Raw genomic sequence first — 27,995 nt, 5'->3', positions numbered from 1 at the left:
CGGTTCGTTATAAAGGCACTAGCTGGCTCCGTCTCTTTCCACCTTCAACTATCGCGAACATGTTGGGTGCCGTGGGACGCTGCTGCACCGGTGCTCTGCAGGCGCTCAAGCCTGGCCTCCAGCCCCTCAAATCTCTCGTCGGATCCCCGGCAGTCCTCTCACGTAAGCCCACCTTCGCCACTAGCATGCACGGAGAGTTTCGAAGAAAATAAACTGAGTTTAAAACCAAAGAGCGAACAGGTCAGGACGGTGGCTAGGCTAACTAGTGCTAGCCTTCACTGAGGGGTGGGCGGATCAGGCCGCGGTGTTAAAACATAAAGTAATCCGTGTAACTCGGTCGTTTCTCCTTGTTGCAGGTGACACCTGGGTTCCATGTTATCTCATGGATATATAACGCTAGATGTCTTACGTCTGGGCGTTAGTGTCATTGTGCTATCGCCGATGACCTTTATGTGTCACTACATGCTTACGAAGCTAATCCGTTAGCATGTGGCCAAAAGTCTAGACTATTTAAGACATACATGGCAGACATTGATCTAATTGATTGCCAAAATCGCGTACACTTGCAGCATTGGTAAAGTAAATGCTATTGGCATCGCTCTCTGCGTTGACTTTGAGCAGAAGGTGAGCCAGACTGGTGCTACTTCAGCGACCGTGAATGTTTCAGTGTGGAGGTCACCTCCCATGGTCCACTGTCAATCTACTGTCAATCCCTATGAAGTGTGCATTGACGTTTCCCCCATGTTCGCATGTTTTGATCAGCGGTGGATCGCCAATTGAGGATAACCTTTGCATGTAGCCAACATGGGCGGAGGACAACCCCCCCCCCCTCCCTCGACATTGGGGTCACCTGATGCTTGAGCTGTCAAACTTGACCAGGCTTACGGGAACTAATCAACCAAGATGGGAAAATAGGTTGACAAGTGACAGGACTAATACGACTTAAATAAATTGGAACTCACCAAAACAATTGATGTAATCCATACACGCCCTTCGATAATATTGCGGTCACCAACTTCATTTTCTTTTAGGTCTATTCTGGCTTTTTTCTTTATAAAGTCTCTTGACCAGCCGAGACTTCTCCAAAACCCATGGGTTGCTAATGCTCTGAAACGTCCTCTTTCTTGAAGTTTAATATCCGGTCGTTTCTTTCCTCCCGACAGGCAGAGACTATGTGTCGCCTGCCGCCGCCGCCGTCGTCGCCCACGGCCGCATCGTGGCCGTCATCGGTGCCGTGGTGGACGTCCAGTTCGACGAGGGCCTCCCTCCCATCCTCAACGCCCTGGAGGTGGCCGGGCGAGAGTCCAGGCTAGTCCTGGAGGTGGCCCAGCATCTCGGTAATCACCCCCCTGCTCACTGTAGTCACCTCTGGGTCACGCTTCTGGAGGTGACGCTGTATGTATCTAGCCTGATGCCCCAGATGGTTTGTGTTGCTAGGGGCAGACACTTTCAAAGAAATACGTGCCAGGTGATTGGAGGAACTAGCTGTCTATCACCTATCATGCAGTCGCTTTTTTTTTTAAGTTTACCTGCCGGAGTGGACAGTCTTACCGGCAAAGTGACGTTTTTTTAAAGTGTAACCCTGACGTGGTTCTCGCCTGCCAAATGATTAAGATATATCCTGTGTTAATTGCTTTGTCATTAACGTTGTGGTTTCTCCAGGTGAGAACACGGTGCGTACCATCGCCATGGACGGTACCGAGGGTCTTGTGCGCGGCCAGAAGGTCTTGGACACCGGCGCCCCCATCAGGATCCCCGTGGGCCCCGAGACCCTCGGCCGCATCATGAACGTCATCGGAGAGCCCATCGACGAGAGGGGTCCCATCTCCACCAAGCAGTGAGTCTCGGGGGGGGAGGGGGGCGGGGGAAATGTCTTACGTGTGTGTGTGTGTGTGTGTGTGTGTGTGTGTGTGTGTGTGTGTGTGTGTGTGTGTGTGTGTGTGTGTGTGTGTGTGTGTGTGTGTGTGTGTGTGTGTCCCAATATCTCGATAGCAGTGAGCACTACATACAACCTGTTCTACCCAATGGGCGAATGACAAAGCACCCTGCTCTAAAAAAACATGGCAATAAGTGACCTGTTTTATTGATGTCTTCCGCAGGACGGCCCCCATCCACGCTGAGGCCCCAGAGTTCGTGGACATGAGTGTGGAGCAGGAGATCCTGGTGACAGGCATCAAGGTGGTGGACCTGCTCGCCCCTTACGCCAAGGGAGGCAAGATTGGTACGTGGTCCCTGCCTCGCTTAACTATGGAAATCCCAGAAGTACTTTTAATTGTGTGAAATCTTTTAGTTACTCATATTTGTTTGTTTTGTGCTGCCCTCTTGGCCAGGTGTCTCTTGGAAAATAGATTTTTAAACTCAATGAGGCTTTCCCTGGTTAAGTAAAGGTTAAAAAAAAATACACAAATCGCTTTTGTGGTTTGATGGTGGGTCTGAAAGGGGGAGGAAATGACGTGGGGCATGGGGGGACAGCTAAGAGGGATCCTTGACGACTGAATCCTAATTTTGCAGTCTTTCTTTACCCTCCAACCAGGTCTGTTCGGCGGTGCCGGTGTGGGCAAGACCGTGTTGATCATGGAGCTGATCAACAACGTGGCCAAGGCCCACGGTGGTTACTCCGTGTTCGCCGGGGTGGGCGAGCGTACCCGTGAGGGAAACGACTTGTACCATGAGATGATTGAGTCCGGAGTCATCAACCTCAAGGACGACACCTCCAAGGTACCCGTAGTGGGCGGTCAGGCAAAACACAATACTACGTGTGTGTGTGTGTGTGCTTTTATTCTTAGTACGCAACACGTGTACATTCTTGGCTTAACTGCCCCTCCCCCCTTATAGTCGGAATTGGAGCTGCTATATCTGGCAGTGTGCAAGCCTTGCCCGAGCAATCACGTTGCACTGTACCAGTTGGTATTGTGTAGCTCAATCGAAGCACAGCGTTCACACTACCAGGGCTGCGGGTTCCATTCCAACGGGGTTCATCCATGGCAATAATGTATTCATACGCAGTTGGGAGTTAGGCAATGTGTGCATTTCATCAGCTTGAAGGAAAAGTGTTGTTTAGTCAAATCCCCCATGACGGCAACATGAAATCCTCAAGAGAAGTTGTGTCCCATAAACGGGGTCCTACAACACCATGCTGTTAAAGTTGAAATGTTAGACAGTTCAAATAACTTACAATTACCTGGATATAACTGTAGTCAATGCTGATCGATAATGATTTTAAATTATATTTTCAATAAAATCACATCCTGTGACTGATATATTGGACCAAAAAATAATGCCCGAAAGCCAGTCCTGCTCTCTTCCTTTACAAGGACGTGGCGACTTTAACTGTCCTTTCTAACCGTCGTCTCTACCTCCTCCACCCCTCCTGTCCTCCAGGTGGCGCTGGTGTACGGCCAGATGAACGAGCCCCCAGGCGCCCGTGCCCGCGTGGCCCTGACCGGCCTCAGCGTGGCAGAGTACTTCCGTGACCAGGAGGGCCAGGACGTGCTGCTCTTCATCGACAACATCTTCCGCTTCACCCAGGCCGGATCAGAGGTGGGTCCTTGTGAGGCAGTCAGTCTGAATTAAAGCACATGGCGCAATAGTTTAATGCATAGGAGTTGTTTCAAAAACCTAATTTCTAAATTAACTAATTTATAACTAATTAACAATAACTGTCAAAGCAAACCACGGGTTGAGGCCAAATAATCCAATTGTATTCTTGAAAGTTTAATCTTTGGATAGTTTGTTTGAATGATTCATAACTATCTAAATGGTACAGGAATGGATTTAGTTTTATCTTTCACGGCAGTAGGGTAAAATGAAGTGATCTACAAATATGTACGGCTAAAGTGAACTTTAGAAAGAACTTTTAAAGTGAACTATGTATAAACAAGGATTTAGACTAATATGGAGCACTGAGAGTTTGATGCTGACTGCGGGTCCTCCCCTGTCCACCCAGGTGTCCGCCCTGCTGGGTCGTATCCCCTCCGCCGTCGGCTACCAGCCCACCCTGGCCACCGACATGGGAACCATGCAGGAGAGGATCACCACCACCAAGAAGGGCTCCATCACGTCTGTCCAGGTGAGGGGCTGTTCTGGGGCTTCCTGTCCTGTCCAGGGTGTTGGTTGCGTTTTGAGGTGGAGCTGTAGTGTCCTTTTGTAAATAAAGTCCCCTAGCACACTTTTATTCTGAAATACACCATCAACAATCATATAACTTAATATGAAAACGTTCAAGGATTCTTGAGTGAAATGTGCACACATGCCTGTTTTTAAATGGCTTGACCTTCACATTTTATGTTGGCAAAACAGTACTGTTATGATGATTTTTACTGTTATGATGGGGTTGACTGCACTCTAAAATCAGCTGGTGCGATCCTACAATACTGCCGTCGTCGGGTCCAAGCTAAACTGTCAAGACGCCATGTCAACAATATTGATCGAACCCTGGTTGAGAATAGGTCAAGTGCCCTTGATAAATATTTTCCCCCACAAGGAACCTTAATTGTATTCTACAGAGCAAAACATGTTGACCACCGCTCGCGTCTTTTGCCTCCAGGCCATCTACGTGCCCGCTGATGATCTGACTGACCCCGCGCCCGCCACCACCTTCGCCCATCTGGACGCCACCACCGTGCTGTCCCGTGCCATCGCTGAGCTGGGTATCTACCCCGCCGTGGACCCCCTGGACTCCACCTCCCGTATCATGGACCCCAACATCGTGGGCTCCGAGCACTACGACGTCGCCCGTGGCGTGCAGAAGATCCTCCAGGTGCGTTTGCCCATCGTGCCTTGCAGTAGTTGTGTTCACATTGGACTAAATGCCTGTATTGTGGTTCTACAAAACCTTTTTGTAACCTTAAATCAAATTAGACATTTCGACTAATTGGTTAATCAAACTTTTGTACATTGGTCAAACCTAGCGACTAGCTAATTCATGTGACCTCAAGTGTTAAGTATTGAGTTGGGTAATTGGCATATTATTTGGTCAGTAAATTAACAATAGCACTTTTATTCTCAACCTGCAGTGGTGCTTGTGACTATATTTTTTTATAGTCTGGTCTTAATAAAATGACTGGAAAACACTGAACATTCGGGTTTCCAAACACACCCATTTTGACCCGCACTCTCTAAACATTTCCTCCCGCCTCCTCAGGACTACAAGTCCCTGCAGGACATCATCGCCATCCTGGGAATGGACGAGCTGTCCGAGGAGGACAAGCTGACGGTGGCCCGCGCCCGCAAGATCCAGCGCTTCCTCTCCCAGCCCTTCCAGGTGGCCGAGGTCTTCACCGGCCACGCCGGCAAGCTGGTGCCCCTCAAGGAGACCATCAAGGGCTTCCAGAGCATCCTCGTCGGTACGTAGCCGCCGTCGGTGGCATTGGCGTCCGTGAGACGTCGCTATGCCGGGGGGGGGGGAACTACTGCGGAGGCTGGGTTTGTAAGAAACCCGGTTTCATAATTGTATTTAACCACAATGTGTAATGTACAGTAGCCAGTACACCCATGTCATCACGTGACCCAAGTGGGACCCAAATGTCCACTGGGATTGCTAGTGCTAAATTATGGGCTTTTTAAAAAAAAAAAAATTTTTTAGCCGTTACATGGCGTTTTATCAATCACACATCTAGGTGGACACACCCATCTGAGATTTTCAAAGTGGCTTGTAACGGCTAATCACACCACACCTGGTGGCACGGGACCTTTTAATGCTTTTTATTGAATTTGTCCTCTCTGCGTTCCACAGGCGAGTACGATGCTCTCCCAGAGCAGGCCTTCTACATGGTGGGACCCATCGAGGAGGTGATCGAGAAGGCCGCCAGGCTGGCTGAGGAGCATGGTTCTTAATAAACCACCTACAATAGAACCGTTGTGGGCTGAGGGGGTGGGGGGGGGGGTCGCAGTGTATGCAAGAATAGAGAGGATGGGGATACTCGACTTGGAGCACTTGGGAAGAGGGTTTGTAAAACACATCATAATGTACCTGTCCTGTCATCCTGAAAAGTTATATTTAATGTTTCCAATGAATGGAAGATGGATTAAAGATCTGTCTTTATGTTAAAAAAAACACAATTCTGTGTCAATTCGTTTTCTAGTTGTGTTGCCCATGCTAGGATACCGTTGTTCCTAATGGATGTGGATGTCTGCGTTCATTTTGCCCACTAGATGACAGCCATGAGTCAAGCTGTTGCTTCACTTACCGTTATGTGTTGCAACTTGATGACCAGAAATGAAAATAAAAAAACGATTGTTAACGAAGAAATGATTCATGGCTCTCTGTGGATCGCACGCCACGTTTAGATTTATCTGAATAATACTATGTTTCACATTCAATTATTAAAGAATGACCTTGAATCTGCCTTATCGGTAGTAGGCCTACTCTGCAGTTGTAGGCCTACTAGTTTCCGAACTGACCTTTCAATACTTCCTTTCAACCAGATTTAATTAACATTTACTTTTTTTGGTGCAGGTAGGTTAGGGAATCTGGGCATATTCATACCTGCCTTGTTTGGTTCGAACCAAACAAGATCACTGGTGCGGACCATTTGGGCTGATGTGAAGACAAACCACCAAACAGTCAGACCAAGACCCAGCCTCATTGGACATAACAAGCACCCGCTCAGCCGCACGCATTATGGGAATTATTGTTTGTTTTGTTTGATATTTGGGTCCGATATCCAATATACATTCTGCTCCATGTTGAGCCCGACGGTCTGACAAAAGCACAAAGTATGCTGGAAAATACATAAAAATGCTGATGCATTTAACACATTCAGTACCAGGATAAGGGAGGAGTTTGACTGGTCCACAGATCAATATATATCACACTGGATATACATGATTGTTTACTTTCACCGGTGCTCCCCCCCCCCCCCCCCCTTTTGTTTAACACTTTACCCTGCCCATACCTTTTTGTCCAATGATTGAACGATCTTTGCACACGTGGGTTTCTTGTCGAATTCTTGGACTGTTGCAAAAATGTGAAAAGGAACCGCACCAAACCAAAAAGTAAACATTGTATTTTGGTCCCGACCAAAGAGTGAATTTAGGACATTCCTGGTGTAAATACGCCCTTACTCAAGGATGCCTATAGGTAAACATTGGGTTTTGAACCCAGAACCAACTCTCCAATGATTTGCAAGCAAAAGCCTTGAACCCTTTGTGGGAAATAAATGTTCACAGCTTTATTTCATCATCGCTAAACACTGATAATCCTGCCAAAGAGTGGGCTTTCTGCTATCTTTATGATATTGATTTGCCCTGGACTTTGCTGACTAAGTCGCCTCTAGTTTGCAATGCGATTGCACTGAAACCATTCAACTACAAAATCACCAAGTAAATTCTTGTATAGGCAAAAAAGTGCACTTGATTAGATGAAACTAGGGCTGGGCAATGATACATTTTCTTAATCACGATTAATCGCATAGTATTGGTGAGTTAACTTGCGATTAATCACACTTTTAAAATTCTATTTTAAATCCACTCCAATTGAAGTTAAATGAGTTTCTCAAATGGAATGACACTATCATTCATACCAAATGTACTTAATAAGCAAAAACTAGACCAAGTGATCATGAGGGAGTTCTATTGACTCACTAAGTGTGGGTTTAATATGAAACTAACGGAACACCACAGATTTGGGAATCGTATACAGGCTGTTGCTCACAGCAGTTGTAGCAGGCAGTCACTTACTGCAAGTGTAAGTGAATGTAAAGTAAGTGGAACTAAAACCAAAAATGATTTCTGATATGAATGTTGACATTCCGTGGGCAAAACCTTTCAAAGTCAAAGTAAAAAAAAAGAATGCGTTAATGCGTCAATTTGTATTAATTGCGTTAAAATAAGAGTTTTATTCTACAAATATAAAAAGGGCATTGTTTGCTCCAGTTGGAAAATCGTTTGCGATGTCAAAATCATGAGTTCTCCCAAGACAGTTGGAATGCCTTCGTAGCAGAGTTGGTGATTTGCGACGGTTTCCGGTTTGCAATTCGGCGCCCTTATTTGACCGCCTTCGCCGGGGGAACGGCTGAGACGGTGAGCAAGTAGTCGATGAGGCAGCTCGGCATGTATGACAGCGGCAGCCAGAACAGCTTGGCGTCCCATCCTGGCGAGTAGCGTTTCCGCGGTGACACCCCTGCGACGGCGTGCTCCATGCAGTGCACCACCTTCATCAGGTCCGCGTCGGCCATTGTGGGGACACTCTTGATTATTGGCTCCACTGAAGAAACATAAAGAAGGAGGAGGGTACTTCAGTGCATGTCTTACCGCCTCCCTTGTATGAAAGTGCACAATGAGACCTGGTATGTGAACCATACATTTTCCACTTGAATCCAATGTACACACACACACACACACACACACACACACACACACACACACACACACACACACACACACACACACACACACACACACACACACACACACACACACACACACACACACACACACACACACACACACACACACACACACAACCAGAAAAAATAAACAGACAAGAGCTTGAAGATGTGACATTTTCACTCAGATAATATTCACACACCCTGTGTCCTGAATGAGAAGTCACAAAAATGACATTCACAAAAGTGTAGATTGATATTTACATGAATGTATTCTCACATCAAGTCTCCAAGCTTCCAACATATTGGCCCTCAGGCTCTTGTTGGATGACTACGTAGGTTTATACCACAGCATTCTTGATTCCACTGGTGTGCGTCACTATTTTCTGTACAAGAGACTGCCTTTCGACAGTTCTGAATCAACGTGCTAGAAAGCCAGATCCAATACATCTTTCGACTAGATGTTTCCTTGACAACGGCAAAATGATATGCTCAAAGCCCCCTGGAAGAATATTACAATTTCAGCACATTAAGTCGATGGAAAACCAATCACTTCACGGATGAAAGTTAGTAATATCTATTCAGGGTTGGTAGCTGTGGTGTAAACGGAGGACCACCCTGGCGTCTTCAGTTATTGGAAATGAACACCACCACTGTGGTTTATTCCAATATACACAGAGAAGAGTTTATAATCTCCCTTTTTCTCATATGGTAATGAGAATGAATGTTTAGTTAACTATGCGGCACGTCTTGAGGCTCAGAGTAAAGTAGGGGGGGCATGGGAACAGTGTTTATATTCACATTCAGGGCATTTAGCAGAAGTTGTTTACCTTTTTTGCTTAAAGGGGTGAAATCCCGCTTTTGCAACTTTTCCCTTTGCTTTAGACTGCTATATGACAGGGGGCCAGGGGGAGTATTCGAGCCCACCGAGAACGCCCCTCAATAAGTGCATGAAACAGCTTGTTTGCGCTCAACCTTTACTTCCGTAACAGTGTGACGTCAGTGCAGTGGGCGGTGCTGAAATGCAGAAGTGGCGCCTCCCGGCTACCCGCAATGTTTACAACTTCTCGGGGGTGTGTAGTAGATCTTTAACTTTGTTTACCTTTCTGCAGATAGTCGTGTCCGTAATCGTCTCGAACCGCCTGGGGCATCTTCTCCCAAATCCTCTGGTTGCTCTGCCAGTGCGCCTCGTAGGCGGTGACGGCCGTCTTGAAGAAGCCTGGCTCGATGGCGCACACCTTCACCCCGAACGGTATCATGCTGATTCTAGACAAACAAGAGTCATCCAACCCCTTTAGCATTCTGAACACAGCACCAAGGAAAGAGGAGGGAAATCTGTCTGGAGATTTATGTGGACTCACAAGGAGCCATTGAAGCGGTATCGGACCCGGGATAGGTCTGTGTATGCCTTTGATATTTTTACTTGTTTTGTCTAGATCAGGGGTCGGCAACCTTTTCTTTGTAAAGGGCCGATTTGAGTTCGCCCTGCAGAAGGGTCTGGAGAAGAGCAATACATTTCTTTCTAATTTCGATTTGTTTTTGCGGGAGCCGATCACCAAGCTGGCTTTTCCCCCTGGCGCGCTATTGGCTGGTTTAACACAATGACGACAGGGAAGCGACGGCAAGCAGCCAATTGTGTACACAGTCAATTTAACTCTGTCTGTTGATCACGAGCTGGCCTCTTGAGCTGAAGAAAATGAGAGCAGCTTCCCCAGACCAACACGCAATCTACGATTGAGCTAGGTGTGGATAGCCGTCAGGGGCCATTTTTTTGTAATAAGCTATTAAGCTTCTTTTGTAATAGGCTATTAAGCAATTAAATAGCCTGTATATGCATATTCAACAATTAGTGTTTATGCAATTGCAATAAAACATAGGCTACAAAACAAGCAACTTTTCTTTAATTTAGTGGATGCTGTATCGAACAAGACATGAGGGAGGAAAGCAGGAGATTCAACTAACAGGTTTTTAAGTTGAAATCGTGTGGGCCTAGCTCTGTTCCAGTCCATGTTTGTGCAAATGAAATGAATATCATTGCATCATAGAAAACCTAGCTAACCTATAAATCCCTACATGGTTTAGGGCCAAAATATTTAACTGATATGCTTCCACTACATAAGCCTTCTAGGCCACTAAGATCCTCTGAGACCAATCTGTTAATTATCCCCAGAGTCAACATTTAGTTACTATGCAACAAATAGCTGGAATAAATTCCCTGAGGATTTAAGACTTGCCCCAACTCTGACAGCTTTTAAAACAAGACTGAAGACTTTTGTTTGTTTTTTAGCTTTCTGCTAAATCCTAAATCTACAATGCTTCTGTTTTTTATTTTATTACTAACTTTGCCTTTATTTTTGCACTTTCTAAAATGCATTTTTTTTTACTTTGCCTTTCTAAATGTTTCTGAATTTAAACTTTGCCTTTATTTTCTATCTATTTTACTTTTTACTTATCTATTTTCTTTTATTGTAGGACAACGCCCAAAAGACTGTTGGCTGCCCTCTCCCCACACTGGAAGAACTACACAGTTCCCGCTGTCTCAAAAAAGCTCAGAACATTATTAAGGACACACACCATCCCGGTCACTCAATGTTTGAACTGTTGCCCTCAGGCAGAAGGTACAGATCATTTAACACAAGGACAAACAGACTTAAACACAGCTTTTATCCAACTGCAATAACCACCCTCAATACTGGAAAAACGCGATAATATACACCAATACGCCTGAGATATGTGCAGACTGTTGTTTGTTCTGACTGTGTGTTCATACTGTTTTTCTTATGTGTGACTGGGTATGTACAAATGTGTGTTTATGTATGCTGCTATATGTTATTTAAACTAGTAACACTAGTATTTTAAATTATATATTTTTTTATACTCATAAATGTTAAATGTTGCACCGACTAGAGAGCACTTTGAATTTCGTTGTACATGTGACAATGACAAATAAAGATATTCTATTCAATGTTTATATGTGAAGCACTTTGAGTCTGCCTTGTGTATGAAAAGTGCTACATAAATAAAGTTGCCTTGCCTCGCCTAAAAAAAATATTAAAACATAACTGGAATAACACAAAAAAAACATACAATGTATGATATACATTTATGTATATATCTACAAAAATTAAAAGACTCCTTTCTTTTATAAAGTGCACAAAATTAGGTTGTCAGTTGTTTTCAAGTGTCCTGATCTGTTTGAACAATAAATAAATGATTTTAAAAAAAGAAAGAAAAATGCAAATGACCAATCTGTCCACACTTTCAACATTAACATTGACATTAAAGCGGTCTTGCTTGGTGCTCTAACACACACACACAAACTGACTGTTCACTTAACCGTTTGTCAGGAACTTTGCATTGCAATGCAAAAATGTAAGCATGTCTACATGCTCCTGGCTAAGGCTGGCTCTCTTCTTGGAAGCTATGTTGCCTGCTGCAGAGAACAGCTGCTCTGATGGTGTCGAGGTGCCAGGGATGCATAAGTAGGACTTGGATAGCCTGGCCAATATCGTCCTTGTTATTTGTCCTTGTTATTCTTCCACCACTGCAATGGGTTTTCTTCCTTAGCAAGTTTCTTTTCTCCAAAGTATCTGAGGACTTCTTCCCCTACTTGGGTGTGGACATCATTATCTTCGCTTGCTCCATCCCCTTCTTCACTGCTGGAACCAAGGAGTGAATCAATTAGAGTGGCAGGAGATGTTGATGCAGAAGCTGTATCGTTGGAAGTGACGGGCTGCTGCACATTCATCTCCATCTCTCCAAGCGCCAGTCTTTGCAATTTGGTTTGAACACAAAGGATTTCTTCAGGGGAAAGAAACTTCAGTTTCCTAAACCTGGGGTCAAATGCTGATGCAAGAATCACTGTGTTTGCTGCCATGTGTGAAAAGGAAGTCTCCCTTTTCCATCGCCATCCTGTAGCTGCTTGGTAGCAGTGAGTTGAAAAGCCTGCAACGGGCCCGACTCGTAGGCAGCACTTCAGTAGCCCCTTCACAAGTGGGGGTATTGCAGGTATTGTTGTGTATTTCTCTGCACTCATGAACACAGTGGCACATTCAAAAGGCTTGAGGGTTTTTAAAAGTTCTTCTAGCAGGATCCACTGTTCTGGTTTCAAATCAAGGTACCTTTTTCCTTTCTGTGTGACAGAGATGTCAGATAGTGTTGCTGTTACAGGCCATCTTTGCTCAATCAGTCGACTGACCATATAAAAGGTGCTGTTCCACCTTGTGCTTACATCTTGAACAAGGCTGTGCTCAGGTTTGGCCATCTGTTGTTGTTTTGCTCGTAGCTTACCGCTGGCTAGCTCACTTTTTTTTTTCTTTTTTTTTTTATGTTCCACGAGACATCTTGTAACCCCCAAGGTGTGAATCATGGTCCTGAAGCAGTCATCTTTGACCATTGACAGAGGCCTCATGTCAGTGACTAGCATGTTAAGGATGCTTTCTGTCAAGACAGATGCTTGCTGTGGTGTACATGATGTTGTTCCAACCAGAAGCCATAGCTCATAGTTGCTTGTTTTTTTCCTGCAATGACAAAGATAATACAAGTATGTAAAACAGCACAATTTACATTTAATATGCCTCGTTGTTTTAGTTATGAATTACTGTTACATTAAGGCAAGTAAGTAACCCAAATATCAATTACAGCCAAGACAAATTTTTATAATATTTATTAATTTTCACTCATGCAGGTTTAAGTAAAAATTTACTTATTTACACTAATTTAAGTAGATGTAATATGTTGATTTTGCAGTGTATTTTTGAATCCCACCCGGCTTACTACAGAAATTTTCCACTAATAATTAAATTATTACATCATTGTAGTATGATAAGTAAGATCGTTTTTAATAAATTACAGCTTAAGCTGTAACACACACACACACAGTCATTAACCAGCTAACGCTTATGTTAGTTTAATAAACTTTTCATGCTTGTAAAGCTGGATAATGAATAAATTAAAACACCAAACGAGAAACAGGAGAGACTAATGTTGCATGTCCTTACTTGAAAACGGAATAAATGTGAGATTTCGCATTGACTTACCCTGCTGTCGAGCCCCCTTCCTCGTCACGGATTACTCCGACATGTTTTCTTTTTAGCTGCTGTATCATCACCGTGGTGCTTCCATGCCACGCCATTTCAGCATTGCAAAGATTGCAACTAACACACTTTTTAGCGTTATGAATTGTAAAGTACTCCCACACTTTGGAGGATTTCGGTTGAACCGTTTTCCCCGCCTCCACCATGTTTCATGTCAAAAAATACAAGTTGTGGTCCCGCACATAGCGCGCGGAAGGCTCAGTGTGGGCGCGCATGAAGCATGGACTTGTCGGCGTCGGCTTCTGTAGACATTTCCGCGTCTATGAGTGACGTATTAATAATCGCGCGACTCAACAAATCGATGACTAAATTCGTTGCCAGCGCTTTTAGTAATCGATTTTTATCGATTCGTTGTTGCAGCCCTAATCGCCACGCTACCACCAGTTTACAGACAGGCTAGGCCTGCAGTCACGACAAACACATTGTCTATAAATACAAAACTTTGTCGAAGGTTATACGTATATTAGTAAAAAAAATAGCTATATACCAAAACACAATGAAAGTCCAACAATAAACGCAAACTGAGCCGACGGCGCTGGATAGTGAAAACAAACGGGCAAAAAATAAATATATATATATATTTTCGTGCTAAAAAAAGTGGGCGGACAGCGTCCCCCACCCACTACACCCCTGGTGTCATTGAAAAAACAAAAAATTCTAACACAGGTTTATTCCTGGTATTTAGTTTTAGACTTTTTAGACAAGGTTTATTAAAGGTTTTGTGAAAATATATGTGCCTGTAAAAATGTTATGTGTAACGGTGATATAGTTTAGCTCGAGTCCATGTCATTAGGGAGCAGCTAGGGGTTAAAGGTAAAAATATAAAATAACTGCCACAAATGTTAAGAGATGTTATTTGATTTGATCCTGATGAGACCATTTGTGAGTTATTGAAACAATGCTTGTTAAGTGGGTGTGATCCCGTTTCTAGTCTCATGAATCTCATTAATATTTAATGAATCTATTATAGATTCACACCTAGAGTCTGTTGGCAGACAAGCTGAAATTGTTCAGATCAATCATGTGGCTGGAGGCAGGGACCTCTGCCAGCAGTAGTAAACTGTTGTCAATGGGAAATAACTAAATCAACAATCAGAAATGTCAATTTGCTAACAAGAGAAGAAAATCTGGCTCACAAACATAATTGCTTCGAGGAATCAAAACATTGAAACGAACATGATTAAACAAAACTGAATTGCTAATGAGAATCATCAAAAGATTAACGACTTCGGAAACTTCGGGGGAAAAAACAGACTTTGTGAACTCTCTATTTTGTGGCGGCTGCTATGCTCTAACCTGAGGCTGTCGGTGAAGGACTCCACGGCGTACTTGGAGATGCAGTAGGCGCCGGGACACGCACTGACTCGGCCGAACACGCTGGCCACGTTCACCACCCTCCCCCGGGACTTCTTGATGAGCGGCAGCACGCTGAGCGTCACGGCGACCACCCCGTCTATGTTGACCTCCATCATGCCCTTGTAGTCCTCGAAGGTCAGCCAATCCCAGGGCGCAGAGGGCGTGGCCACCCCCGCATTGTTCACCACCGCCCACAGGCCTGAGGAACACAAAACACACACACACAAATGTTGACTAAAAACAAGTGGTCCGAATTCCAGAAAATTCTAATTTATGTGCTTGGGTTTTTATTTCGTGGAACATTAGGATCTAGACTCTTGAAGTATTCAAAAATGTGTTTCCAATGGACAAGATGATGAAGGTTAAATGATTAAAGGTGACATATTATACCACCAGGTTTGAGTGTTGAAAATGTGCCTCTTCTGACAATCACAAGTGGGCGTGCCCATCTAGATGTATGACGAATAGATGAGCAATGTTTGCTACGGTCCACTGGGCAGGCTGGTAGACTGATCCATCAAACACACATCTAGGTGGACACGCCCACTTGTGATGTCAGAAGAGGCCGACTTTCAAAACGGCTGGTAACGGCTAATCACACTCACACCTGGTGGTAGAATATGTCACCTTTAACATTGACTCTGTACACCACAGTTAGCCCTGGGGCCGGGTTTTCCTGCAAGCCACGTACAGAAACTACAACAGGGAGGCACCCCGGTGACTCACCGGATAGAGCACGTACCATACAGGCTCAGTCCTGATTGCAGCGACCCGGGTTCAAATCATTTGCTGCATGTACTCCACTCCATCCCTTCCTCTCTATCTCACTCTATCCACCTTATTCCAGGCTAAACAATGCGCGCCGCCATGACAACCAGTGCGGTTACCCATTTCCGGGTGGAGGGAGGAGGGAGAATACGTAGCTGGTAGTACTTTAGTGAGATGAGTTCGGGCTCAATTTGCCATTTTCACCTGATGTAATATAGAACTTTTAAAGCTATTGCCGTAGCCTTCAAGATACGCGCTAGCGGTGCAAATCTGCTAGCCGCTACGTAAACAGCACTCGACCGGATATGGAAAACCGGCGGGCCACTATGAATCATGGGAAAAATAACGATAAGGTGGATAATAAAGTATAAAAATGCAAACAGAAAAAGGATCTAGAACACACCGCGCTCTCCGACCGTGGCCTTGATCATGGCCGCCACCTTGGCGATGCTCTCCTGGCTGCGGACGTTGAGGTGGGCGGTGGTCATCCGGGAGGAGCAGCGCTTCCGCAGCTCCTCCTCGCCCTTCTCCGTGAAGCAGCCGGCGATCACGCTGAAGCCCAGCGAGTCCAGGTGGCCCGCCAGCATGTTCCCGAAGCCCGAGTCGCAGCCCGTGATGTACACGTGCTTGGCGGCCTTGTCGCCAACGCGGGCCATCTCCCGCAGCCAGCGGTACAGGAAGTAGACGACGACCGCGCCCAGGACGTACAGGTACATGACTGAACCGCCAAGAGAGAAGGGGAGGTCGGACACACAGTTTTGTAACACAAAATTTGCTTCTTTTTTTTTTTGGTGGTTGATTTTTGAAAGGTGATTAGCCATTACAAGCCGTTTTGAAAATTGGCCTCTTTTCTGACATCACAAGTGTCCATCTAGATGTGTGCTGTGATCAGTGATCAGTCTAACGGCCTACCAAGTGGACTGTAGCAAACGTTGCTCATCTATCCGTCATACAGCTAGGTGGACACTCCCACTTGTGATTTCAGAAGACAAATATTTTCTAAACGGCTTGTAATGGCTGATCACACTCACAGCTGTTAGTATAATAGGTCACCTTTCAATCAAATTTGTTGCATTCGTTAAAAAAATATTATTTTGAGGGGAAAACGCAACAGACACAAAACAAACAAACAAAACCAACTTTGCACACAATGTTAAAATATATACATGGTCCATGAAGATAGGACATAGCTAGACATAAAGCTCTACTGGGGAAGATGTGTTACATAACTTACACAATTGTTTCTTGCATACCTGCTGTGTGTATGAAATCTGCACAAACATATATGGAATCTATGCTATACCACATAAGCCATATAAACACCCTTTGCCTAGACAATGAGTAACCGAATCCTGAGGGACAAGGGATGGATTTAGGAATGAGATTACTTTGTGATGAACCTTTGGACATATTATCTCTTTCCCAAGTGCAGGAAGGCAAGCTGCCATGAAAACCCTGAACTTAGTTTTTGCCAGAGATATCTACCCAGCCACAATATTCTCTCGCTATCTAGATCTATATATTAGTTCTCCAGTCTTTTAAGACTTGAGACCTTTAAGGTCAGGGTTAATTAAATCAAGCTCAATTATACAACCTTGGACTCAAAGTCCAAGGTTGTAGAATTAAGATGGATTAAATCAACCCTAATATTTGATGTTTTAAAATTAATCTAAATTACTGTTGTTTTCTGGAAAGGAATTCATTGAATTTCTGTGGTATTTGGTCAATATGGTCAATATGTTTTCAAAGTTTGTCAAACGTCAGTCATGCCCCTGCTGGCTCTAAACATCTCAACATGTCCCAGAAAACACACAGACCTACTTCATACCCTGCTGTTATTTTTTTTCAACCTGCTGTAGGGAGTAGATAAGTAAAAGAGTGCAGGCCTGGCTGCTGCCAACTTCCTCAGTAAACAAACGTCCTGGTTCTTCCACTTGTCTCCTTCATTTAATGATCCGGGTCTGTGTTTTCTAGCGCGCTGTACTGACAACTGAACCATGCAGCGAATTGAGAAAGGCTTTACTGATCATTTGGCCAAACATGTAGAATCGCCCCCCCCTCTTTGCCAAAACGTTCACAACTCGTTCAATAACCGTTTCAAATTCTTAAAAGTCTTAATAGGCGTCCACCCATAGATCTAGGAACAGTAGGCTACAGATATGCCACTATATAGACCGCCAGCAATGCCTACATCCTGTCAAAGCAGTTCCAATTGAATTATACAAATTAAAAAAAAACATTGTTTATTCTAAAGTTTCAGGACAGCTTTTTTTTGTCTCGTTCTTCCGTCACAAAAGAAATAGAAAGAGACGTTGCAGTGAAACGAAAATGCTTACTTTGTGGTGAATTTAAGGCTCCAAGTCTTTAAGCTGAGGGAGATTTAAGGCCAACGCTCGCAGCTGCGGCAGCTTCACGTGTGGGGCGGAGAGCAGCGCTCCGTCCTCTGTAGAGTGGGTGAGGTCACACGGGGCGGTGCACTTCCCCTCGGTTCGTGTTTGTTTCCACCTATCCTGTGGCCGGAGTCGAGATAGTATCCTGTGAATAAACGCTCTATCAAGATATACGAGTGAAAGTAAAATGGCATTGGTATGTTGATGTTCATATGCCACGATGGCGCAGTGGGAACCTTAAATGAGTTAAGGTTATTTTGAAAAATGTGAGTTCGATGTTTCCGAAGAGTGAAACTTAAAAAAAAAAACTAACTAATAACTTACTATTTTAAAAGAGTAAAGTGTACACCAGGTGGCAGCAACGTTGCAGATATCGGACTTTTTCGTCTACTCTGAACGCACCACAAAACAGCACTTCTCCGTTCATGCCCTTTGACACCAATTCGATCTCAGTCCAAATATTATAGGCCTATTATTAATCCTTTGTTGGCTGCAACGCTTTGATACAACTTGGTCCTCAAAAGGGCCAACTCAACTGGTGCTGTTTATTTGTCTTGTGAGCGAGCACATGCTGTAGGCCTACTTGTTCGATGTTGCGTACATAATGTAACACCGCCCCGACTCTGGATGAGCGTTAAAACCAGGGCCGGCTCTAGCCATTATGGTGCCCCCCATCCAGGGACGTAAGTAGCATTGATTTTACAGGCAAACTCAGGGTCGCTACCACACACCGAAGACCCCCAGTACTGCCTCATCACCACCAACTAATTCTCATTAAAAAATATGGACCAAAAACATCAGACACCACAAAGGTTTCAGACAAAATAGTTTTTTTTACTTTAATTAATAAAAAATATTTCTCAAACAAACTATCATTGACAAATATGTAAAGCACTATCAAAGCTGCACAAAATAACTTAAAAGTAAGTAGAATAATATTAAAAAGGAAAAAAATACACTTTTTCAATAAAAATGGTTTCCTCATGAAATATTTATAATTCAGGTTTGACCCAATTATTAACAAAGTCAGACAGTCCTAATATAGCTCAAATATTTTTTCAAAAACATGTATCTAAAAGGTGCTATGTTGAATATAGTAGAGATAAGGTGTCCCTTCCCCACCAGTTGGGGACTTCTGCAGATATTTCCTGATTGGATCTGGAAAGTTCTGGAGTAGATGAAGTAAACCAAACAAAAGCAAGCAAAAACATGTATCTCCTGCTGCAGAGTAGTGATGGGTCGTTTGCGAACGAATCGGACTCTTTAACAAGAACGAACCAACCTGATTCCCGTTTCAGTTCATCTCGTTCGTTCTCTGAGTTTCTCTCTTTCTCGCGAGTTGCTGTTCGTTCACTGACTGTGTTAAGCTTATGTCTCTGGTTTATCAGATGGTAACCCCTCCCACCCACATTCAGTGCAGTGGAGTGCACCTTGCCAGTGCAGATACAGCTTTGTTAGAACACTGTGTTCATTTTCAGGGTGTAATATTAATAATATATATTATATATAATAATAAGTAAGTAGGTGATCCCATCCCCTTCAAGGCTGAGATTCCCTGCATAAAAGCGCAAAACAGGTCATTACATGCTGTATGGCAGTTTACGGGTGCAATATGCAATAAGAAGATTTTAGCAGAATGAGAGAAACCATCACTTGGTACAACATTGCTTTAATGCCACCCATGAATCCGTTTGGCTCCTGGCGCAATCTGGTGAGTACCTCTATCAGACGATTGGCTGAGTCAGGAAGAATTGAAGAATTTCGGAGTTGAGTGAAAGATGCACCACAGTCAAAAACAACTCCTGAGCTTTCCTTTCTTGGGGTGTTACACCCATCTTCACGCCTTAGCATCCCCTGTGGCACTGCCTCAGTGCAGTCTTTGAGGAATCAGTGAGGAATTCCTTGTGTTCATCATGAAATGCCTCATTCCTTTTGAACTTTCTTTAAAGGTTTGAAAGCCGCTACTCAGCAACATGGCGATTATCCGGCCGTCAGTCTTTAACAATCTTTCCATCTTCTATAGACATTTCCTTTGTGTCTCCACATGTTTTTTCATTGAATTCGGTATTGTACTGTGAGTCCAGTACCTCCTGAAGGTTGAACAATGAAATCCTATTGGCAGAGATTGAATGATTATTGTTGCCTTTTCTTTTCATCCTCTTAATGGACCATTAACCACCCAGCCTAGCGAGGTCTTTGCTGCACTCTTTGACCCTCTATTTTTGAGGTATGGACACTTAGATAGATCATTCGGGTTTGGGTTGTTTTGTTTGGCATGGTCTTCTGGGGGTAAACCTCTGGGAGGGCTGTGTGAATGTGTTGCCATGTAGCTCGCTCACCTCCAGACCTGAGACTATATGGCCGCTGAATCTTTGAATCTTTTCTTGAGCTATGGTGTGGTATACAACTGGTGTTTGAGTCTGTCAATACAAACCATAGCTGAGCGGCCACTGGCAAGGAATGCATATATACACACTATTTTATTTCCTTTGCTGGATTTCACTTTAACAGACACAATAGATAATACACACTCCTTTTCACCGGCCCTAATATTCCCATGTTTTCAGAGAAGCCTTCACACTGCTCTTTGATGTTTCAGACTCTTCTGTTGGTCGTAATTTTATTCCTTTTCATTTTCCATTTTACCTTGGTGAAGCACAGTTGGGCGGGTTTGATTGCACACTATGCATAAGGGGAAACTAGTAAAGTTTGTGCTCATGTGCCCTAGTATGAGTCACCCATAACAGATTCCCTTTTATTTTAGGAAGCTGATCTTTTAAATGAGAGGTGATAGCTTGTGAGTATAGCCATCTTGAGGCTGGGGTGAGTTTGAATTGGCATTGATATTTGCCAGACTGGTTCCAAGGCTGTTGCTGGGGAATTTGATGGCCTCTGTGATTTGATAACTCTGGGCTCCTTTGACCTAGTGTGGCAACCTTTTTGATCTTGAATGTTGCAAAATACAAGGTCTGTTATGATCCATAGTTGTTTTCCAGTGAACTTGACCAGTGCTGTGTTCCAATATCCATACTCACTATACTTAGTTTGAGTACGTAGGGCTTTCCAATTCAGATCGGGGCAAAAATAAGTGTACTGAAAGGACCCGGATGGTGTTCTCAAAACGGTCAAACCGCGAAGTGTGGATCGATGTTCACTTTTCTTACTCAACCGCAGCCAATCTTAGCTACGCAGCGGAAGAGGCGGTGCCAGGCTGAGCCAACGCCGGCGCATTTTACACATAGCCTGCATTAATGGAGTCATTTTGTATCTTTTATAGCTTTTATAGCTTTTTATAGCTACTATGCGTAAAGAGTTCACCGAAGCGGGATGTTTGTAGGGATGTAGCTTATAGACTTCTGATCTCCATCCCCATGGAGCTTGAATCGCAACCTGGTGACCAGACATTTTAAAAACTCGAGCCCTGGGAAAGGAACAACACTAAAAAGAAACAGCGAAATGCTGATCCTCGGGTGCCGGTCCGTGGACTCCAGCCACGCCGGACACACACAACCACACACAGCCTAACTCTAGCCCCGGGAAAGGAGCGACACACACGGAAACACTGATCAGTGTCCCCTCTGGAGCGGGTTCGTGGACTCCAACCACGCCGGACACAACTTAGCTTTGAGTGATTATTCCCATTTACAGCCGCTGGCCAATCAGTTGCCAGCAGCCTGTTTACGTCACACAAAAGTACCTACTCCGCTCGCTTGGAACCTCGACGGAGGTAGTACTAAAAAAAGTACCCGGTACTAGGTACCGGGTACTTTTTTTGCCAATGGAAACGCAAAACGCAATGTTGAAAAGCTGGTACTGTCAGTGGAAAAGCGGCATTAGAGTCCTCAGGGTTGATGGGAGACCAGGAGAGGGCCTTTTCTATATATTCAATGGCGATTTTGAACTCATTACCAAAATGCTCTTGGAGGAGGTCTTTGGTCTTTCCTATAACCCATCTCTGAATCAATATCCAGGCAGGTTCTGACAAGTTAGACTGCCCACTATTGCTCTGCTCTAAATAGTAAATCCTGTGTTTTCCACTGTCAGTCACGCTGTCAGTGCATGCTGTGACTCAAATTACTTATGCTACTTATACTTAATAAATAACCTGTATTCAACTATTCTTAACTAACTAACTATTCTTAAGTAACAGTATGAACAGTATGAATAAACCAAATCCTATTTTCAAACCCTCAAATAATTTCCCACCCCCCTCCCCAGAACAGCTAGCGAGCTAATCTCTGCTACTGCTAATTACGCTTACTGTGCAACACTCAGTACAAAAACACATTAATGATAGATCTAATTTGTTTTTAATTTAATGCTGGAGCAAAATTCTTTCAAATATGCATTTGTTCACAGCGTCTTGGTGAAGTGACCTCATGTACTACATGCGCGTGACCTTATGTGCACATTCGGTCAAGGTTCAGAGCCTGTGCCTGTGTTCCGAACAAGTAAGAACAAAGCCGAGTTGGTTTGACAAAGAACTGGAGAGCTTGTCACAGGTCCATCAAGAAGGTTGTTATTCATCGATCCCCTGCACACACAATATCTAACTAGTTCACACTCTGTTATCTTTCTAGTTTCCCTCCTGGCCCGCATCTTGCCTCCCAGGAATTATTGGGAATGATTCAGCAACAGTTTTACGACACTAGAATGGAGTGTCCAGCTTGCCCTTGCCCCTAGACTAACCTCAGTTCACCCTGATCCTTGACCTCTATGCCAGTGGGGAAACACAAATAAGTTAATCAACAGACCTTATGGCACCATTCCAGGCCACAGTTAGAGAGGAGTGGTGACTTGTCTTCTTAAGCTTTTCTCCACCATTATTATATTTATATAGCAGGCTGATAATAATTATATATTACCATGAAATGTAGGGGTACATTTCTTATATAGGCTTTTGTTTACAGGGGGCCTTGTTTACAGGGGGCCTTGTTTACAGGGGGCTTTCGTTCAAAGAGATCCATGACAAGCTTTCATGTCAATGTTGAAAAGGGATCAGCTTGCAAGACATATTATAACATGATCTAATATTAAATGCAGTTATACAGTGAAAAGAGGATACACATTTATATATATATATATATATATATATATATATATACATATATATATATATATTTACTATATATATGAGTATTTTTATGTTAGAAAGAGTCTTTAATAGACGTCCATGGTTACCGTTGAATAGACGTGATATTGTACACATTTCTGCCAGTCTATAAATGAGTACTACATAACGGCTTGGATTCATATGCCATAGCAAAGCAAGATTTCAAGGTTTATATTTCAGTTTTATTGTAGACCCAGGGTAATAAAATTGGTGATACGAGAATAGTTGAATGCATATTCCATATTTCACTAAGATATGATGGTTAATAGCAAGATAAAGAAGAATCTAGGAAAGACTTCCTTTCCGTGCACCGATCATTGTTTTTTATATTTTTTGCAGGTGTTTCAGGACCAGACAACAGATATTAAAGCTAATGAAGAGCCAAATCATCGTCAGACGATAGATGATAGATGATTGTTGCTCTCCATACAGACTGCTCATCTGCATGCAACCTCTGCCTGCTCAAACGTGATTTACTACTTGGACTACAGATATCTGTATATACAGATTAAATATAAGTAGAGAAATATAAGCCAAGAGATTCAGTAAACTGATGCCTATATTGACTTGTTTTAAGTAACACCAAACTAACAATTTCTAGTTGAATTTCAGCAAGGTCCACAGTCCACACAGAGAGGCAGAGAGACAGAAGACATGGAAGGAGGGAGGGAGACAGACTGGAAGAGATTTTGGAGAGGATCATGCCATTTAAGAGAAGTTCTCTTTAAAGCTCTTTGAGGTATCTTTTTGCCATCTTTCTCTCTTGTTCAAATGTTGGGAATCACATAAAAATGTACATTTGATGTTCTTGTTCATTTTGATACCCTGGCTGTAATTTTAGGTTAAGTGTTGAGTAAGTAAATGAAACCAAATAGCGGAGTATCCTCATTAATTGCATTAAAAAACAATCAAACAAACGTAACGTTGTTATTTTAAAATGACAGCACTAGTTTGAGGCATTTATTTCTGCACTCAGACCTTAACCAAGACTTTATTTTCTTCTTCCCAAACGTGCGTCTTTCAATCAAAGTGTTTCACACGCAACGAAAAGACGCAAAGGAGTGGTGACAGAGAAAGGTGCGCGGAGGATGTTGTAGATCAGCCTGCACTGCAGTCAATGCAGTAGGTCAGAATAGATGGATAGATAGATAGATCTAAACAAGCATGTTTCCTGTATATTCTGTGGTCTAGTAGTGAGTGATCAATAGTGAATGGACGGAAAAAATTTGATTATTATTTTTTCAAAGATGGGCTATTTGGTGTGATATCTCTTGCGTGTTTATGAGAGTGTGAGATTGATTCTGAAAGCATGAGTGTCACGCCAGATGCGTGAGAGTTGGCAACCCTGAAGAAGCCAAATGTGGAATACTAAGACCGTAAAAAAGGAATACTAAGTCCTTTTACCTCCTATAAACAGATAAATTAAAGATACACTGTACACTGTATTTATAATGTGGAGTGTATGTGAATTAGTGCAATCATTGTGAACAGAAATAGTGCAGTTTCATATTAAGTTTCATATACAAGCTTTCCTTGTTGTGAAAGTGGGATGAATATGTTTATGAGGTCCTTCTCTCATCAGGCAATGAATCTGGCTACAGTGATCGCACATTGTTCTATTTCTCCCAATAGATCTGGCAGTGTCTTCTGGAGTGTTTTCAAAGTCCTTGCATGTCTGTGTAATCCATGGAAAGTGTGTTTTCCAGATATCTTGGTATAAATGGCAGGAAGTAAGGAAGTGCAGCTCAGTTTCCAGTTGGTTTTGTTTGCAGTGGGAGCACAGTCTGTCTTCTCTTGGGCGCCGGGTCTGCCTGTGGCATCCCTTCTTGATGGCCAGGCTTTGTTAACTAAATCTGTACCTGGTTAAAGTGCAAGGTTTCTTAGTATTGGGTCAGTCGCGGTGGTCAGGTATTCCGCAACTGTATTCTCTGTTAAGGGACAAGTAGCATGCCAATTTACTCAGATCTTTGGTGGATTCTTTCCAATGTGCCAAATAGTTTTCTTAAAGTTTTCTTATTAATTTGTTTTTCTTGTTGTGGTTTTTGTTGTGTGTTGGACTGATTCCAAGGACAAACTGGCTTAGGGGAGTCTTTTCAGCATGTAACTCTGTGGGTGAGGGCCTTGTTGTGCAGTGTGTTGCTGTCACTTTCCTTAAGGTGGTTATATACTTTTGCCGGTCTTTTCTGGATTTTAATAATGACTATAATTGGATATTGTCCTAATTCTTCTCTGCATGCATTATTTTGTGCTTTTCTTTGGACTCTTGGGATAGCTTTTCAGCAGTGGTGGCTGCTGGTCTTTCAAAGAGTGGAAGCTCATTTTCAGCCTACATCATATAAATTGTCAATTTATGTATATATATTTAAATTATGCTCTGTTCCTTTTCAAGGAAATGCTCTGTCATACCAACTAGCTGTCTTTTCCACTGACTTGACCAGTGTCCTCTCAATGGCCAGTAGAGCTAGGCTGCTTAAACTGCCTTGGACCATTGTGTTACTGATGTAGGACTTGAGCCACTTTAAACAGGAGAAGCTCCTTTCTACACCTGCAGATGTAGCTCTAATTGTTGCCACTAATGAAAACAGTTTGTAAAGCTGAGGCATTGCACTGTCCAACTCCATGTCTTTAAGGAACACTAAGAAGTCCCACAGCTTTCCCCTGTCACCCTGCAAGTCCTGATCTGAATACAGGACTTGAAGTTCAGACCTCAGGCTCCCTGAATCAAAGTTAGGGCCAACCACCAAAACGATATTAAACTTGAACAAGGAAATGTGGGAATTATGTTAAACTGAAGCAAGGAATTGTGTGAATAAGTGTATGAAATGTACAATGAAAATTGTCTAGCAATTTTGCCAAGCAAATATCAAGAAATAGGTTGCAGTTCGTCTTTCGACTCTATTGCAAAATCCGCGATGGGACTGAGGAATGAAGACGGCTCAGGCGACTTTTTATAGTTCAAAATCGCTGTCAATCAAACGGCAACTCAGACCCTCGCAGACCCTCCAATCATCACGCAGAAGCCCAGCGTCCAGGCCAGCCCACTCCTCCATTCACCCCCAGAGACGCTGAGCGTCCGTGGGAGGGACATAATCGCAGCATTATCCAATGACCGTCGACTTTCGACGCACTAAAAAAAGCTGTTCTATGCAGCCCCATTGAAGTGGATGGACGCTGAGCTTCAACAGGCAAATGCAATGTGACGCTACGGGAATGTATGAGAAGGAAATCGAGTCAGTCGACCTGCGATAAGCAGCTGATTCTGAACGAACTCGTCTTCGAGATGGATGTGTTCTAACGCATTTTTAGTCAATGAAACGTTAACACAACAGTATATATTTGACCATTTAATTTTTTTAATTTTAGGGGAAGCTGAGCTTCCCTTGAAGTCTTATAGAAATCGCCACTGCTTTCCAGAATACTGCATGTAGAGTTTCAATTTGATGTTTGTCCCATTTTATCAAGTCTTGGTTAGTGAGTGGACCCCAGGCCTCACAGCCATAGAGCGCAATTGGTTTTATAACTCCATTAAAGATTTTGAGCCAGACCTTAATTTAGTTGATTTGTATGCTTTGTCTCGGTAATTCACACTCAGGTAAGTGTTTATGCCGAGGTAGGTGTCGTTTTTGTTTGCTCCAGAGTAAACATGTCTAGGTGGATTGTGTATGTGTATGTGTATTTGTGGAGGCTGGGTCTTGCTTTAAATATCATTATTTTAGTTGTACCAAGGTTCACTGCCAGGGCCCAGAGAAACTGTGCAGAAGATCTACGTGCTGCTGTAGGCCTTCTTTGGTGGGGTACAGCAGTACCAGGTCATCTGCAAACAGCAAACATTTGATTTAAGTGTCTACTAGTGTTACGCCGGTTGCTGTTGCATTAGACTTAACTGCACATTTGTTGTTTGTGTACATGAACTGTTTTGGTTTATGCGGTTGTCAATGAGGGTACTTAATGTGAATATATGTTTGTCCGTTATGATTATTTGGTGAGAAGCCGATTTGTTTTTTGCTTAAGGCATTATTGTCAGACTGGAAATTAAGGAGTCTGCTATTTATAATCATACAGAGAATTTTACAGAGGTTGCTGTTGACACAGACCCCACGGTAGTTATTAGGGTTTAATCTATCTCCATTTTTGTAGGCTTATCACTCATTGGTTCCAGATAATTGTGTTAAGCAGTTTTAGTTTTAGAAATTTGAGATCTGTATATTTAATCATTTCATTTAGAATACCATCAACACCACAGGCCTTTTTGGTTTGAGGGATTTTAATTTGTCCTGTAGTTATTTTAATGTTATTGGAGAGTCTAGTAGGTTCTGATCATCTTTAATTACTGATTCTAGTTTTTGTAATTTATCTTGTATATGTGTTTGCTCTTTATTCTTTCAAAAGGCCACAAAGTTTGGAGAAGTGGTGCACCCATTCATCTCCATTTTGAATGTGTAAATCTTCCTGTTTTTGTTTGTTTAGTGTGATCCAATTTCCCCAGAAATGGTTTGAGTCTATGGATTCCTCAGTTGCGTTTATCTGGTCCTTAACCTGTTTGTACTTTTTCTCCTTGTTGTGTTTCTGTATTGTCTTAAGGTTTCATAATAATGAGGATGGATACTGTGATTGTCTGGGTCTCTATCTTTTTTTCTTTTGTTCTTTTTGTTCTTGTTGTTTGTGTTCTTAGTTGGACTGTTTGAGACCTTCAGGTTTGATTTCAAGGCTGACAGGTCATATGTTAAGGCTTCCTACTGCCTGGAAGTTATCTAGAAGTGTCTAAATGGGTTTTTCACCTCATGGTGTTCTGATATGTCTCGACACTGCAATCCTTCCAACTAAACTTTTTATTATAGTGTGTAGTTTGTTTGGTTTTAATGCCTCCAGGTTAGGTGTTGGCCTAAGAAAGCCGATGATTTCGCTGTGGTCTGATACTAGTGCTAAGGGGCTGTCTATCTCTCCC

At 43.1% G+C, this 27,995-nt stretch overlaps 3 protein-coding genes across 3 annotated transcripts; 1 reads left to right on the top strand and 2 right to left on the bottom strand.

The window, feature by feature from the left end:
* Nucleotides 1-3: 3 nt before the first annotated feature.
* On the top strand, nt 4-6,250 carry LOC311369576 (ATP synthase subunit beta, mitochondrial). Its single transcript, XM_084487784.1, has 10 exons — nt 4-162; nt 1,164-1,337; nt 1,663-1,837; nt 2,100-2,221; nt 2,534-2,718; nt 3,382-3,540; nt 3,947-4,069; nt 4,547-4,759; nt 5,144-5,345; nt 5,735-6,250. Exons 1-10 carry the CDS (start codon nt 60-62, stop codon nt 5,833-5,835), a joined length of 1,557 nt encoding a protein of 518 aa, XP_084343910.1. The 5' UTR covers nt 4-59; the 3' UTR covers nt 5,836-6,250.
* A 907-nt stretch (nt 6,251-7,157) lies between these two features.
* Nucleotides 7,158-18,017, bottom strand: LOC311369645 (17-beta-hydroxysteroid dehydrogenase type 6-like). Its single transcript, XM_084487865.1, has 5 exons — nt 17,884-18,017; nt 15,951-16,265; nt 14,720-14,978; nt 9,430-9,593; nt 7,158-8,206 (listed from the first exon to the last, which is right to left on the bottom strand). The coding sequence occupies exons 2-5, from the start codon at nt 16,261-16,263 to the stop codon at nt 7,986-7,988; spliced, it is 957 nt and encodes a 318-aa protein (XP_084343991.1). The 5' UTR covers nt 16,264-16,265; nt 17,884-18,017; the 3' UTR covers nt 7,158-7,985.
* On the bottom strand, nt 9,601-14,711 carry LOC311369647 (E3 SUMO-protein ligase ZBED1-like). Its single transcript, XM_084487866.1, is given in 3 exon segments — nt 9,601-11,839; nt 11,842-11,844; nt 11,848-14,711. Coding segments are annotated over 3 exon segments (927 nt in total). The 5' UTR covers nt 12,592-14,711; the 3' UTR covers nt 9,601-11,659.
* Nucleotides 18,018-27,995: the final 9,978 nt, after the last annotated feature.

The sequence above is a fragment of the Micromesistius poutassou genome, assembly GCF_964030765.1.
Source record: "Micromesistius poutassou genome assembly, chromosome: 24".
Taxonomy (NCBI): Eukaryota; Metazoa; Chordata; class Actinopteri; order Gadiformes; family Gadidae; genus Micromesistius; species Micromesistius poutassou.
Note: the sequence above shows the minus strand (reverse complement) of the source record. Positions and strands in the feature narration are given on the sequence as shown.